Source organism: Saccopteryx bilineata, chromosome X, assembly GCF_036850765.1.
Source record: "Saccopteryx bilineata isolate mSacBil1 chromosome X, mSacBil1_pri_phased_curated, whole genome shotgun sequence".
Lineage (NCBI taxonomy): Eukaryota > Metazoa > Chordata > Mammalia > Chiroptera > Emballonuridae > Saccopteryx > Saccopteryx bilineata.
Genome location: NC_089502.1, coordinates 128,524,371 through 128,537,961, shown reverse-complemented (window position 1 = coordinate 128,537,961; position 13,591 = coordinate 128,524,371). Strand labels below are relative to the sequence as shown.

General features: G+C 44.7%; 1 protein-coding gene across 1 annotated transcript; it reads left to right on the top strand.

Moving 5' to 3' along the window:
- The first annotated feature begins 8,376 nt into the window (after window positions 1-8,376).
- SAT1 (spermidine/spermine N1-acetyltransferase 1) lies at window positions 8,377-11,187 on the top strand. The gene is made up of 6 exons (XM_066249770.1): window positions 8,377-8,636; window positions 8,827-8,878; window positions 8,968-9,051; window positions 10,299-10,400; window positions 10,504-10,544; window positions 10,678-11,187. The coding sequence occupies exons 1-6, from the start codon at window positions 8,571-8,573 to the stop codon at window positions 10,846-10,848; spliced, it is 516 nt and encodes a 171-aa protein (XP_066105867.1). The 5' UTR covers window positions 8,377-8,570; the 3' UTR covers window positions 10,849-11,187.
- Window positions 11,188-13,591: the final 2,404 nt, after the last annotated feature.

Sequence of the window (13,591 nt, the reverse complement as noted above, 5' to 3'; positions counted from 1 at the left end):
ATGGAGCCATCCTCAGCACCCGGGCCAACTTTGCTCCAATGGAGCCTTGGCTGTGGGAGGGGAAGAGAGAGACAGAGAGGAAGGAGAGGGGGAGGGGTGGAGAAGCAGATAGGCGCTTCTCCTGTGTGCCCTAGCCAGGAATCGAACCCGGGACTCCTGCACACCAGGCCGATGCTCTACCACTGAGCCAACCGGCCAGGGCAACCTTTGCACTTTAAATAAAACAACCAACAGAGTAAAAAAGCAACCTACTGAATGGGATAAAATATATATTTTTAGAGAGAAAGACACATAGACAGACAGGAAGGGAGAGAGATGAGAAGCATCTACTCATAGTTGCATCACTTTAGTTGTTCATTGATTGCTTCTCCTACATGCCTGACCAGAGGGCTCCAGCCAAGCCAGTGACCCCTTGCTCAAGCCAGTGACCTTGGGCTCAATCCAGCGACCTTCGGCTTCAATCCAGCAACCTCTGGTTAGAGCATTGTCCAGAAGTGTAGAGGTTGCTGGTTTGATCCCCGATCAGGGCACAGACAGGAACACACCAATGTTCTTGTCTTTCTCTCCCTTCCTCTCTCTCTCTTCCCTCCTTTATTGCTAAAATCAATTTTTTAAGAAGTACATACTCAAACTCATAGAGACAGAGAGAAGAATGTTGGTTACCAGGGGCTGAGGGAGAGGGCAATGGGGAGTCGTTCAATGCATACATACAGAGTTTCACTTATACAACTTCTTCTAGAGATCTGTTACCCAATAATATGTATTTAGTTAGCACTCCTACATATATATAAATGGTTAAGATGGTCAATTTTGTTATGTGAGGTTTTTTCACACAAAGCAGACTATATCTTGCCAGCAGACTACTCTAACGATTTTCCTTGCTGGCTTGATGAAGTAAACGGCCATACTGGGTGAGCCAAGGTGACAAGGAACAGCAGGCAGCTTTGAAGAACAACGGGCAGCCTCAACCGACACACAGCAAGAAGCCAAGGCCCTTTGTCAAGGAATCGAACTCTGGCAATGCCCACAGGCTAAGCTCGCAAGTGCATTCTTTCTTGGTCACACTCCCACGTGAGAGAATGCAGCCTGGTTGACGCCCTGGGCTAAGCCAAGCCCCGCTTCCTAAAACTATGAAACCACAATAATACATGCCTGTAAGTTAAGCCACTAGATTTGCATTAATTTACGTGACAACAGATGATTAATACAAAAGAGATGCTGTAAGACAACTGTTACTGGACTAAAGGGGCTGGTTCGCCTGCCTGCAACCAAGTCCCATCACATGCGAACAGGAGCTTGCAGCAAAGAACCTCAAGATTTCTAGTTAAGGAAATGGCACCAAACTTGGAATCAGGTGAGTGACCACTCTAAAACCTAGTTCCCAGGTAGGGGTACATCATCAGTACAGCTGGTCCAGACCTCAGCATGGCACCCTTTACTCTGTTTTTGCCACTTTTCTGGGGCTGGAGCTGATATCCAACTGAGCCCCAGATGTTCTCTCTAGTTTGACTGAAATTCCATCTCTGGGGTCAACAGCTCCAAGGCTTTGTTCCCAAGATTCTTTGATGCCCATGAGAACGTCACTGTCCTGAGGGCTGAATGCTTACGGGGAGTGGACGTGCAAGGGAGGAGGCGCCAGGTGAGTCAGGGGCTGGATGAGGCCTGTTTGAATGGAAAGGAAAGAAAGGAGACGAGGTCATAGGAAAGAAATGAAGCATCTGCGCGGTTACACAACCTGCTTGCAAAGAGCTGCCTCGCCATTGTGAAACCTTGAAATAAAATGTATTCATAGTCTAGACCAATGACCAATCTTAAGTCATAAACAAAACCAATACACAAGACCAATCTTAAGTCATGAACATTCATAGCCTTGGAATATGTCCATGTCTTTGTCAAAATCACTCAGCCTCTATATCTGGTTTCCAGGGGGTCATCTCTGTGGACTGTGGAAAACGGCCAGTGTGCTCGCCTCGCCACATAGAGCACTAGACAGGAAGAGAAGCGCCATGATCATATCTGTTCAACTTCAACCAAAGGGTCTCTCTGGTCTGTCTGCCACAACTTTCTGTGATCTTTAGTAAGAGCCCCATGGATTGTCATTCTAACAGCTGGGGATAGATAGAGGCTACCAAGGCAAATAGGTCTCATCTTATAAATAGATCAGGGCAGCTTGGGATAACTCCTTACCACGGGGAGGGGGATCTCTGTCCCTGTCTACTGATACAGCTTTTCAGCCTTTGGTTTGCTGTAGGTGTTCCCGTGCGAGGGTCAGAGATGAGCAGCACTGGGCACACCCACGAGAATTCAAGCATGATCACCCTATACAGTATCTGCATCTTCCCAAACCAAGGGGCTACTTATCCCTCCTTCTCTTTCTTCTTTATTGATTGATATTTTTGAGAGAGGGTGAGAGAGAGTGAAAGAAATATTGATTTGTTGTTCCACTTATTTATGAATTCTTTGGTTGATTCTTTTTTTTTAATTTTATTTATTCATTCTTAGAGAGGAAGAGAGAGAGACAGAGAGAGAGAGAGAGAGAGAGAAGGGGAGAGGAGCTGGAAGCATCAACTCCCATATGTGCCTTGACCAGGCAAGCCCAGGGTTTCGAACCGGCGACCTCAGCATTTCCAGGTCGACGCTTTATCCACTGCGCCACCACAGGTCAAGCTCTTTGGTTGATTCTTGTGCGTGCCCTGACTGGGGATTGAACCCACAACCTTAAATGTATTGGGACGATGTTCTAACCAACTGATCTGCCTGGCCAGGGCCTCCAGTTTTCTTAATCAGTATACATTGCTGTAATAAACAGAAAGATAATGACACCTTTCATCACAGTTTAATAGGCATGTTGGATAGCTTCACTTTGGCACCAAAACCAACAGAATTCCTTCCTTCCCAGCTCTCCCCCTTCCCAGCTCTGACGTTTCTGTAACCCAGCTGAGCCTCCCCTTTGCTCAGCAGTAAAGATGGGGCTAACATTACCCATTTTGCAACAGTTGTAAGGAACAATGAGTGTGAATCACCCAGGAAGTGCCTTGTGTTTCCCTTCCTATTCTCCCCGACTCAAACCGAGTTACTGGAATGCTTTCTCACAAAGATTAATTATGTTGTAGTACACTACATACAAACCTCTAAAACTAAACTGTATACCTTGAGGGCCAGTTTCAAAACTTAGTTCTGCTTTATAACCCCCAAGTACCTAGCACAAGACAATAAATATTTTTTGATTTGTTGACTCATTAACCAAGTTAAAGTGTTCCAAGTGCTCAGCAGTTTATCCCTTTTTTATGCAGTTTTAAACATATGCATTCCAATATCGAGAGGGGTTACTGTTGGTCACCCATTGCATTTATCTATGATTCACTGCCATGAAGAAAATGAAGATGTCTTAGGGTTCTAAGCTTCTGCACATGCACAAACACAACCACAACAGGCTTTCTTTAGCATCTGTTTTTCATGACAGACTCTTCTTGTCATAAGGACAAAGTAAAGCATAAGAGCACAAAAAATTGGAAAAACAAAATAAATAGAAAAAATATGGTCCTGGCTGGTAAGCTCAGTTGTAGAGCATCAGCCTGGCATGTGGATGTCCCAGGTTCAATTCCCAGTCAGGACATACAGGAGAAGTGCCCATCTGCTTCTCCACCCCTCCCCCTCTTGCATATCTCTCTCTCTCTCTCTCTCTCTCTCTCTCTCTCTCTCTCCCACTCCTACAGCATGGCTCATTTGGAGCAAGTTGGCCCCAGAAGCTGAGGATGGCTCCATGGCCTCTGTCTCAGGTGCTAAGAAGATCTTGGTAACTGATCAATGGAGTAATGCCCCAGATGGGCAGAGCATCATCCTCTAGTGGGCTTGTGGGTGGACCCTGGTCAGGGCACATGCGGGAGTCTGTCTCTACCTCACCTCCTCTCACGGAATAAAAAGAAAAAATATGCCTGATCTGTGGTGGCGCAGTGGATAAAGCGTCAACCTGGATCACTGAGGTTGCCGGTTCAAAATCCCAGGTTTGCCTGGTCAAGGCACATATGGGAGTTGATGCTTCCTGCTCCTCCTCCCTTCTCTCTAAAAATGAATAAGTCTTAAAAAATATGTATGGCCTGACCTGTGGTGGTGCAGTGGATAAAGCGTCGACCTGGAAATGCTGAGGTCACCGGTTCAAAACCCTGGGCTTGCCTGATCAAGGCACATATGGGACTTGATGCTTCCTGCTCCTCCTTCCCCCTTCTCTCACTCTCTCTCCTCTCTAAAAATTAATAATAATAAAAAAAGACACTTTAAAAAATATGTATGTATATAATGCATTTTAGTGAAACCATCAATATTCTGAAAAACTAAGTAACCTAAACCAGAAATGGTTTGTTTTTACTTCAAGTAGGCGGCTATCATTACAGCTTAGTCATGGAGGTCTACTTTACCGTCATCAGTAAATCGGTAACAAGTTCTCCTAAGTCCTCCTGCATGTTAGACCAAAGCAGTGGAGGCAAGAACCTATGAATGATCATCCATGTGTCATGGTGTCAGGAAGGACACCACCTGCAATAGCTTAGACCAGTGGTAGTCAACCTGGTCCCTACCGCCCACTAGTGGGCGTTCCAGCTTTCATGGTGAGCGGTAGTGGAGCAACCAAAGTATAAATAAAAAGATAGATTTAACTATAGTAAGTTGTTTTATAAAGATTTATTCTGCCAAACTTAGCAAAAATCCAACATAAAGTACTTGGTAAATAATTATTATTATATGCTTTAACTTGCTGTAACTCTGCTTTATAAATTTTATAAAGTAAAGTTACTTCCCTACTTTATAAATCACCATTACTGGGGAACCAGTGGGCAGTTAGAAAATTTTACTAACTGAGATACAAAAGTGGGCGGTAGGTATAAAAAGGTTGACTACCCCTAGCTTAGACAATTGAGAATCAACGATATTTTTAAAGATGATTGAGAAATCTGAACATATGTACCCTGATTTATCAATGTCACCCCATTAAGATTAATTAAAAAAAAAGATGATTGAGAAAGATATTTTGTAAACTGCCACGATGACTCGCTATGCATGACATCCTCAGAGGGTGGAAACGTAACAGGGAACCTCCTTTTGCTTTCTGTTCTACATATGGGATGTTCCCAGCAAAGGCAGAAAACCACTTGCTGAAATTTTTTTGGGGGGAGGAGGGTATTTGGTGATTGTTCAACCTCTCATTTTCAAGACGAAAACACAATCTGGGCAGATAGCTCAGTTAGTCTGAGCACTGTCCCGAAGCGCAGAGGTTGCCAGTTTGATCCCTGGCCAAGACACATATAGGTACAGATTCACGTTCCTGTCTCTCCCACTTTCTCCCTTCCTCTCACCAAAATCAATAAATAAAGGCTGAAAACACTGCAGGCCCCTTTGGTGCTTTCTCTTTTTAAATTTTGTTTTTATTGATTTTTAGAGAGAGAGGATGAGAGGGGGCGGATATCAATTTGTTGTTCTGCTCATTTATGCGTTCATTGGTTGATCCTTATATGTGCCCTGATCAGAGATTGAACCTGCAACATTGGTGCTTCAGGACTATGCTTTACTGAGCTACCTGGACCAGAGGCTATGCTTTCTCTTTGACTCATTCAGAAACCCAGGCAGGGCAGCTGAAGCAAGACCCTCAGGAAGGTCTGTCTGGAAAAGTGGGTTGTAAAAGGAAAACTCTATCTGCAAGAGGCTTCAATACTTGTTCCAGTCGGTACAATCCAGGAATAGCTATATTATTATTATTATTTTGAGACAGAGAGAGGGAGGAAGGGAGAGAGACAGGAACATTAAGCTGCTCCTGTAAGTGCCCTGACTGGGGAATTGAACTGGCAACCTCTGTGCTCTGGGACAACACTCCAACCAACCGAGCTATCCTGCCAGGGCTTAATTTTTATTGATTTTTTTTGTATTTTTCTGAAGCTGGATACGGGGAGAGACAGTCAGACAGACTCCCGCATGTGCCCGACCAGGATCCACCTGGCACACCCACCAGGGGCGACACTCTGCCTACCAGGGGGCGATGCTCTGCCCCTCCGGGGCGTCGCTCTGCCTCGACCAGAGCCACTCTAGCATCTGGGGCAGAGGCCAAGGAGCCATCCCCAGTGCCCGGGCCATCTTTGCTCCAATGGAGCCTTGGCTGCGGGAGGGGAAGAGAGAGACAGAGAGGAAGGAGAGGAGGAGGGGTGGAGAAGCAAATGGGTGCTTCTTCTATGTGCCCTGGCCGGGAATCAAACCCGGGTCCCCCACATGCCAGGCCGATGCTCTACCGCCGAGCCAACTGGCCAGGACCAATTTTTATTGATTTTTAGAGAGACAGAGAGAGGAAGGGAAAGAGAGGGCAGGGGGAAGGGAAGCATTTGTTGTTCTACTCAGTCGTGCATTCATTGGTTGCTTCCTGTGTGTGCCCTGACCAGGACTCAAACCCACAACCTTGTTTCGGGACAACGCTCTTAACTGACTAAGTTAACAAGCCAGGGCCAACATTCTAATCCAACTTTTATCAAACATTTTGCTCTCAGAACATTTAAAAAGTTATTGAATGTAAAAATGCTTATCTTCAAAAATGTCAGAAAACATAAGAATACACAAACACACACTCATTTGGTCACCAGAGCAAGGCTATCATCACACATCCTGAAAATTTATAATTATCTCAAAATTTAAAAAAATGTAAAGGGTAAAGAGAAGCACAGAAGATGGAGCAAGTAAGGATTACAACAACTCTCAAAAGCAATGGAATTCAAAGATAGTCAGATGTCATCAATATGCTGAAAGGAAATAACTTTCAACCTCAAATTCTAGCCTGGCCTGTGGTGGTGCAATGGATATAGCATAGACCTGGAACACTGAGGTCACGGGTTCAAAACCTTGCACTTGCCCAGTCAAGGCACACACAACAAGCAATCAATGAACAACTAAAGTAGAGCAACCAGGAGTTGAAACTTCTTGTCCCCCTCTCTTCTCTCTGTAAAAATCAATAAATATTTTACAAAACAATCTAAAAGCAGTAAAATAATTCCTTGAAGAATTTTAAGTTGAATTAAAGACATATAAGGCCCTGGCTGGTTGGCCCAGTGGTAGAGCATCAGCCTGGCGTGCAGGAGTCCCGGGTTCGATTCCCAGCCAGGGCACACAGGAAGCACCCATCTGCTTCTCCACCCCTTCCCCTCTCCTTCCTCTCTGTCTCTCTCTTCCCCTCCCGCAGCCAAGGCTCCATTGGAGCAAAGTTGGCCCGGGTGCTGAGGATGGCTTCAATGCCTCTGCCTGTGGTGCTAGAATGGCTCTGGTCGCAACTGAGTGATGCCCCAGATGGACAGAGCATCGCCCCTGGTGGACGTGCTGGGTGGATCCTGGTCAGGCGCATGCGGGAGTCTGTCTCTCTGCCTCCCCGTTTCCAACTTCAGAAAACTACAAAAAAATAAAAAATAAAAATAAATAAATAAAGACATTTAGATAAGCAAAACAGACAATTTTTCAAAAGGACACCCTCACTAAAGGAAATTATGAAGAGTGTACCTCAGGCAGAAGGAGTGTTTCCACAGGACGATCAGAGATTTAAGAAGGGAAAAAAGTATAAAAAAGCATTCTGTTAACTCTAAAAATTACAAGTACTGGATGAGGAGGGAAGGGTTACTGAGCAATCCAAATATGTAGTTTACCTTAGGAAATTCTAGGAAACATGAGAACATTCAGGCCCTGGCTGCATAGCCCAGTTGGTTAGAGCACATACAAGAATCAACTAATGAATGCGTAAATAAGAGGAACAACAAATCCGGGTTTCTCTCTCTCCCTCTCTCTCTAAAATAAGTTTTAAAAAACTCTTTTTACAAGCACCCATTCCTTTAGTCATCTGAGTGATGACTAAATCACACATCTGGTTGCCCGTGGAAAATTCCAGAGAGACTGAAAAAGGCAAATGACGTGTTAGTATTATTATGAAACCAGTTTTGACACTCCCTGAAAGGATCTTGTAACCCAAAGAGTCCTCCAGATCACACTTTTAGAACCGCTGCTCTAATTCCGCCATTGCCCAGGGCCAGGTCTCCCGAGTTTCTTTCCGTGATTGGCCAAGGAAGAAACAGCCAAGTCACTCACTGATTGGAAGAAAAGGGGAACTGCTCTTCCTTTCGCAAAGATAACTGGGGACGCCTAGGCTCCGAGGTCGGGCTTCCGGGCAGGCCCCGGAAGACGCCGCTAGAGGGCGCCGCTGGAGTGCCAGCCGCGCGCCTCGCCGCCCCCGCCCCCGCCGGACGGTTCACACGCGCACCGGAAGAGAGGGAGGTGCCCGAAAAAAGGGGCGGGCGCATCCTCATTGGACGAGGTGGCACCGCCTCACGGCCCGGGGCGGTGCTTCTTCGGGCTGAAAAGCCGGGTAGGCAGCGACCCAACGGGCAGTTGCAGCCCTACGTGAACAAGTGCATTCGCCGCTCACCGAGGCTCCCCGGGTCATGGTGCCAGCCTGACTGAGAAGAGGAAGCTCCCAGGAAACGAATGAAGAACCACTTTCTCCTGTTGTTCAAGTACAGGGGCCTGGTCCGCAAAGGGAAGAGAAGCAAAAGACGAAAATGGCTAAATTCGTGATCCGCCCGGCCACCGCCACCGACTGCAGTGACATCTTGCGGCTGATCAAGGTAACGGGGGGCGCGGGCGTTCCCGGGGAGGGACGGTACGGGGGCGCGTTTCCGGCCGATCAGGGTCCCGGGCAGGTCCCCCGCTCCCCCCGCCGCCCCCACCCCCGGTCCCCGTTCCCTGTAGGCTGGCCGGGCCGGAGTCTCTTACTAAGTTTTCTGCATCTTTTCCTTTCTCGGTGCATCGCTTCAGGAACTGGCTAAATATGAATATATGGAAGAACAAGTTATATTAACAGAAAAAGGTAACGCCACAGTGACGGGGTGGGGGAGGAGCGTCGGTTCCTGTCGCCTTCACCGAGACCAACACTGTCCCTGCTGCCCTTTCTTGCAGATCTGCTGGAGGATGGTTTCGGAGAGCACCCCTTCTACCACTGCCTGGTAGCAGAGGTCTCCAAGGAGCACAGCACTCCGGAAGGTAACCACCCGCCCCTTCCAGAAGCCAGAGAGATCTAGTGTTGTGGAAACATAGTGTCTGCTGTGTAGAGCCACAGACAACACAGGCCGTAGTTACTGAGAAGTTGGCCAGAAATCATAGCCAGCCAGTGTTCAAACTACTGAGGGAATAAAATAGATGTGCACACTTAACTAGGGTGGGTGAAAAGAGCTGTTTAAGTAAGTATCAGAGTTCCTTGGGGACCAGGAAGAACTTGAGCTGTTTAAAAGTAAGTATCAGTGCTGTGGAGACCTGGAAGACTTACATATGTCACTTGTTGTAATTCAGTTTCTTAAATGGTTCTTGTTTGACCCTATCGTAACTTTTTTTTATAATCCTGTTAAATCACTTTTTTTTTAATTTGTCCCAATCTTCAGGTTACAGTCTCTAGCTTCGCCATGTACATGGCCCTTCCGTGTACATGGATGGGCGGGGAGGTAACTAAAAGATCCTTTACACAATAAAGTAGATGATCATGATAAAAATGAGGTAAGGCCCTATTATCACACACTTAAAACACGGTAGATCAGAAATTCTATTCTGCTCGCTTCCTGGGTTTGCAAAGGAGTATAAAATGGCAAGAAAGTTTAATTTGAAACCTTTGCCTCCATTTGGAATTATAGACACCCAATAAACGGGGATCTGATTTTTGCTGGTCCCTATTAACAGGCAGAACAGCAAGAGGAAGTTGTTCGGGTGGGTGCTCAAGTTTTTTTTGTGTGTTTTTTGTTTTTGTTTTGTTTTTTGTTTTTGTTTTCTGGAGTCTGTTCCCCAAGCTAGAAGAACTGAGCAGAAAAAACAAGGGATGAAGTGTTTTTAGAGATAGGTGGAGGTTACATAATACCTGTTTCTGGATACCTCCGCTGCTTCTGGCGTAAAAACTGGGGTGAGCAAATTGAAATAATTGGAAGGCAAGTTCTGAAATTAAACGTTGCACTTTGGGCCTAATGTCCCGACCTTAAGGAAGCAGAGTTTCTGAACTACAAGTATTTACTATTCTGAACTGCCGTGTAGCCTTATTCCGAAGTCACCATACCACTATATCAATAGGATGTGAATAATGTTTAGTTTAAGACCATAGCAGTTGTGCTCTGGCAAGTAATGAAAGCATTCTCGCTAATACATGCATGTATATTATTAAAAAAAAACCTATGGCAGGCTTCAGATTTTGCAACTACAACGTTTATGAATCCGTTTCAACCATTGCTCATGTGATACTCTGATTACAGGACACAGTGTTGTTGGTTTCGCCATGTACTATTTTACCTATGACCCATGGATTGGCAAGCTCTTGTATCTTGAGGACTTCTTCGTAATGAGTGATTATAGAGGTATGGTTGCATTCCTGGGGGTGGTTCTAAAGAGAAATCGGGGACTTGAAGTCCTTTAGGTGCGTTTTTTTTTTTTTTTTAATGGTCCTTCTCTTTGTTTTAGGCTTTGGGATAGGATCAGAAATTCTGAAGAATCTAAGCCAGGTACGTCTTGGTTTTTGGCTTCTGGATTTTTTTGAGGGTTACTGGTTATTTTAATGACTGAGTCAAAACTGGGCCCTGGGAAGCGGCTGAAAGGTGACGGAGTTTGTGCCTCCTGTCCCCCTGTGTACAACAGGTTGCCATGAAGTGTCGCTGCAGCAGCATGCACTTCCTGGTAGCGGAGTGGAATGAACCATCTATCAACTTCTACAAAAAGAGAGGTGCTTCTGATCTGTCCAGCGAGGAGGGATGGAGACTCTTCAAGATCGACAAGGAGTACTTGTTAAAAATGGCAGCAGAGGAGTGAGGAGTGCTGGTGTGGACTACACCTTCCATTCTATTTTAGAAAAAATTCTCAACTTATCTTGCTTTCTATCATGTTTGTAGTGAAATAATAGAATGAGCACCCATTCCAAAGCTTTATTACCAGTGGCGTTGTTGCATGTTTCAGATGGAGTCTCTAAGATGGCAGTGCAGTTTGGAGTCAGATTTACTGTTGAACATCTTTTGATAAACAACTGGTGGTGTGATCTTAATGTATATGAAAAACTTCATTCTTGTGAGTCACTTAAATGTGTACAATGTACACACTGGTACTTAGAGTTTCTGTTTTGATTCTTTTTTAATAAACTACCCTTTGATTTCACTTTTCGGTGTAAGCATTTTTACTAATATTCTGTGTCTTAAGACTGTTTTCTTACTGTTGAATGCAAAATAAAAATGGCCAAGAAACCTAACCTAAAACTTTGTAATTGTTTAAACAAATCTGGAAAGCAGCCAGTTAAATGCCAGGGTTTTATATGTAGCGACACCAATAAAATAACTTGACATCAATGACACTGGACATTTTACCTGCACAATTTTTGAGAGCTTAGAGACTGACACCCACCATAATAAGTAAGCCCATTTGTTACACAGGTAAGGAGTTTGAGGCGGGCTTCTAAAACACTAGGGGGAACTAGATCTTGCCCACAACAATGTCATCCTACATAAAATACTGTTCAGAAGGCAAAATGGGTCACTTGGCTAACTAGGCAAGCACAGAAATCCCCGTGTGTTTACAGAACACTTCCAAACAGGCCGGAGTTGGACACAGATCCTAATAAAGGAAATTAGCCCCTTATTTGAAGGGCAGTTAGTGGTACTGTGGGAAAACAATGGCTTTCTAGGAGGAGTGCTTAAAACCACCGGGAGGGAAGAAGTAAGTTTTCTCCAGGTTTTCTCCAGGGTTGAAGATGGAGGGGCATAAGGAAGAGACAATTTTAGATAAGTCAACTCCTTTTATTACTCATTACATTGATCTAAATTCCTAAACCCGCTAATTACCCCAATAAGGAAAATGGTAGTTAATAAGAACCATAGTACTGATTTCCAAGATTAATGTTTTCCAAAAGAACTTGACAGATACCTGAAAAACAAGACTCCCTTTCTTCTTTGTGTTCTCCAGGAAATAAACAGCGGGCTCCTCAGGGGGAGGCGGGCTCTGGCCGGCACTCCTTCGTTCGTTGTGCGCTATGGCTTCCTAAATGAGAAGGCCCAAACAAGTGTGATCCTGTATTGCATTTAATACGGGGGAGATTTGGGATGTACTGGTGGCTCAGACAACCTTCCACCAGAACAGGTTTACAGAGTCCATTTCAACCAGGGTCCGGCTAGGTGGCAAGTAAGTAAGACACTGGCTAGCTCACAAAAAAGGTGAACTGGAGACATTTTGAAAACTGTTTCGGAAAGTGGACCTCTGAGGAAAACGACATGCTGACTATGGTTAAACATGTGAATAAAGTACATTAACCGAGGGACTTAAAATAATGCTGCTTTGTTTTCTCATTCTTCTTAGAGCTTAACCCAAAAGGCCCGTGTTATCACCACTAAAGTTTTTAGGAAGTTTCTGAGTCCAGTTTAAAGAAGTCCCTTAAGTGTAATATGAGAAGCTGAAACCACAGCATTGCTGACAAAATGTTCATCTCAATCACAGACACCTCTTGAAAAAACAATGATAAATCTGTAAAGCTTGAAATCACTGGGCAAGTAAGAAAACACGTTCTGGGGAAATGATGTCAAAGGAAATAAACAATGATAAACCTGGAAAAGGAGAAAAATCCATGTAAGCAACAGTTCTGTAAAGATTACAGTTGCTATTTTATCAAAATATCCCTGGCCCTGGCCAGGTAGCTCCGTTGGTTAGACATTGTCCCGATACGCCAACGTAGCAGGCTCTATCCCCAGTCAGGGCACATACACGACTCAACCAATGAGTGCATAAATAAGTGGAACAAATTGATGTGGGTTTTTTTATTTGAAATTTATAGTTTTATGAGGTGAGGTATGAAGCCAAAAGATATTGAGAAGTAGCTTTAAAAGATAAAACACTGAGTAACTCAGCAACGAAAAGAAATGAACAACTGCCTGGCCTGTGATGGTGCAGTGGATAGAGTGTCAACCTGGAATGCTGAGGTCGCTGGTTCAAAACCCTGGTCAAGGCACATAGAACAAGCAAGCAATGACCAACTGAAGTGAAGCACCAGGAGTTTATACTTCTCACTCCCCACCCTCTCCTCTTTCTATAAAATGTTTTTTTTTAAGAAGAAATGAACAATTAACCCATAGAGCAATGTGGATGAATCTCAAAAACATTATGCTGAGTAAAAGAAATCAGACAGAAAAAAGTGCAAGAGCAGATCAGTGGTTTCCTGGGACATACATTGGTGTTTCCCTCTCTCTCTCCCTCTCCTTCCTCTCTCTAAAAACATGTTTAAATAAATTTTTTAAATACTTATTTGTAAGTTTATTCTAGCCCTTAAAAAAAACAAACCAGCCTGACCAGGCAGTGGCACAGTCTTCTAGACATGGCCCCGTGGTCGCTGGCTTGAGCCCAAGGTCGCTGGCTTGAGCAAGGGGTCACTCACTCTGCTGCAGTCCCCGGTCAAGGCACATATGAGAAGCAATCAATGAACAACTAAGTTGCTGCAACGAAGAATTGATGCTTCTCTTCTCTCTCTCTTCCTATTTGTCCCTGTCTGTCCCTCTCTCTGTCTCTCTTGCTAAAGAAA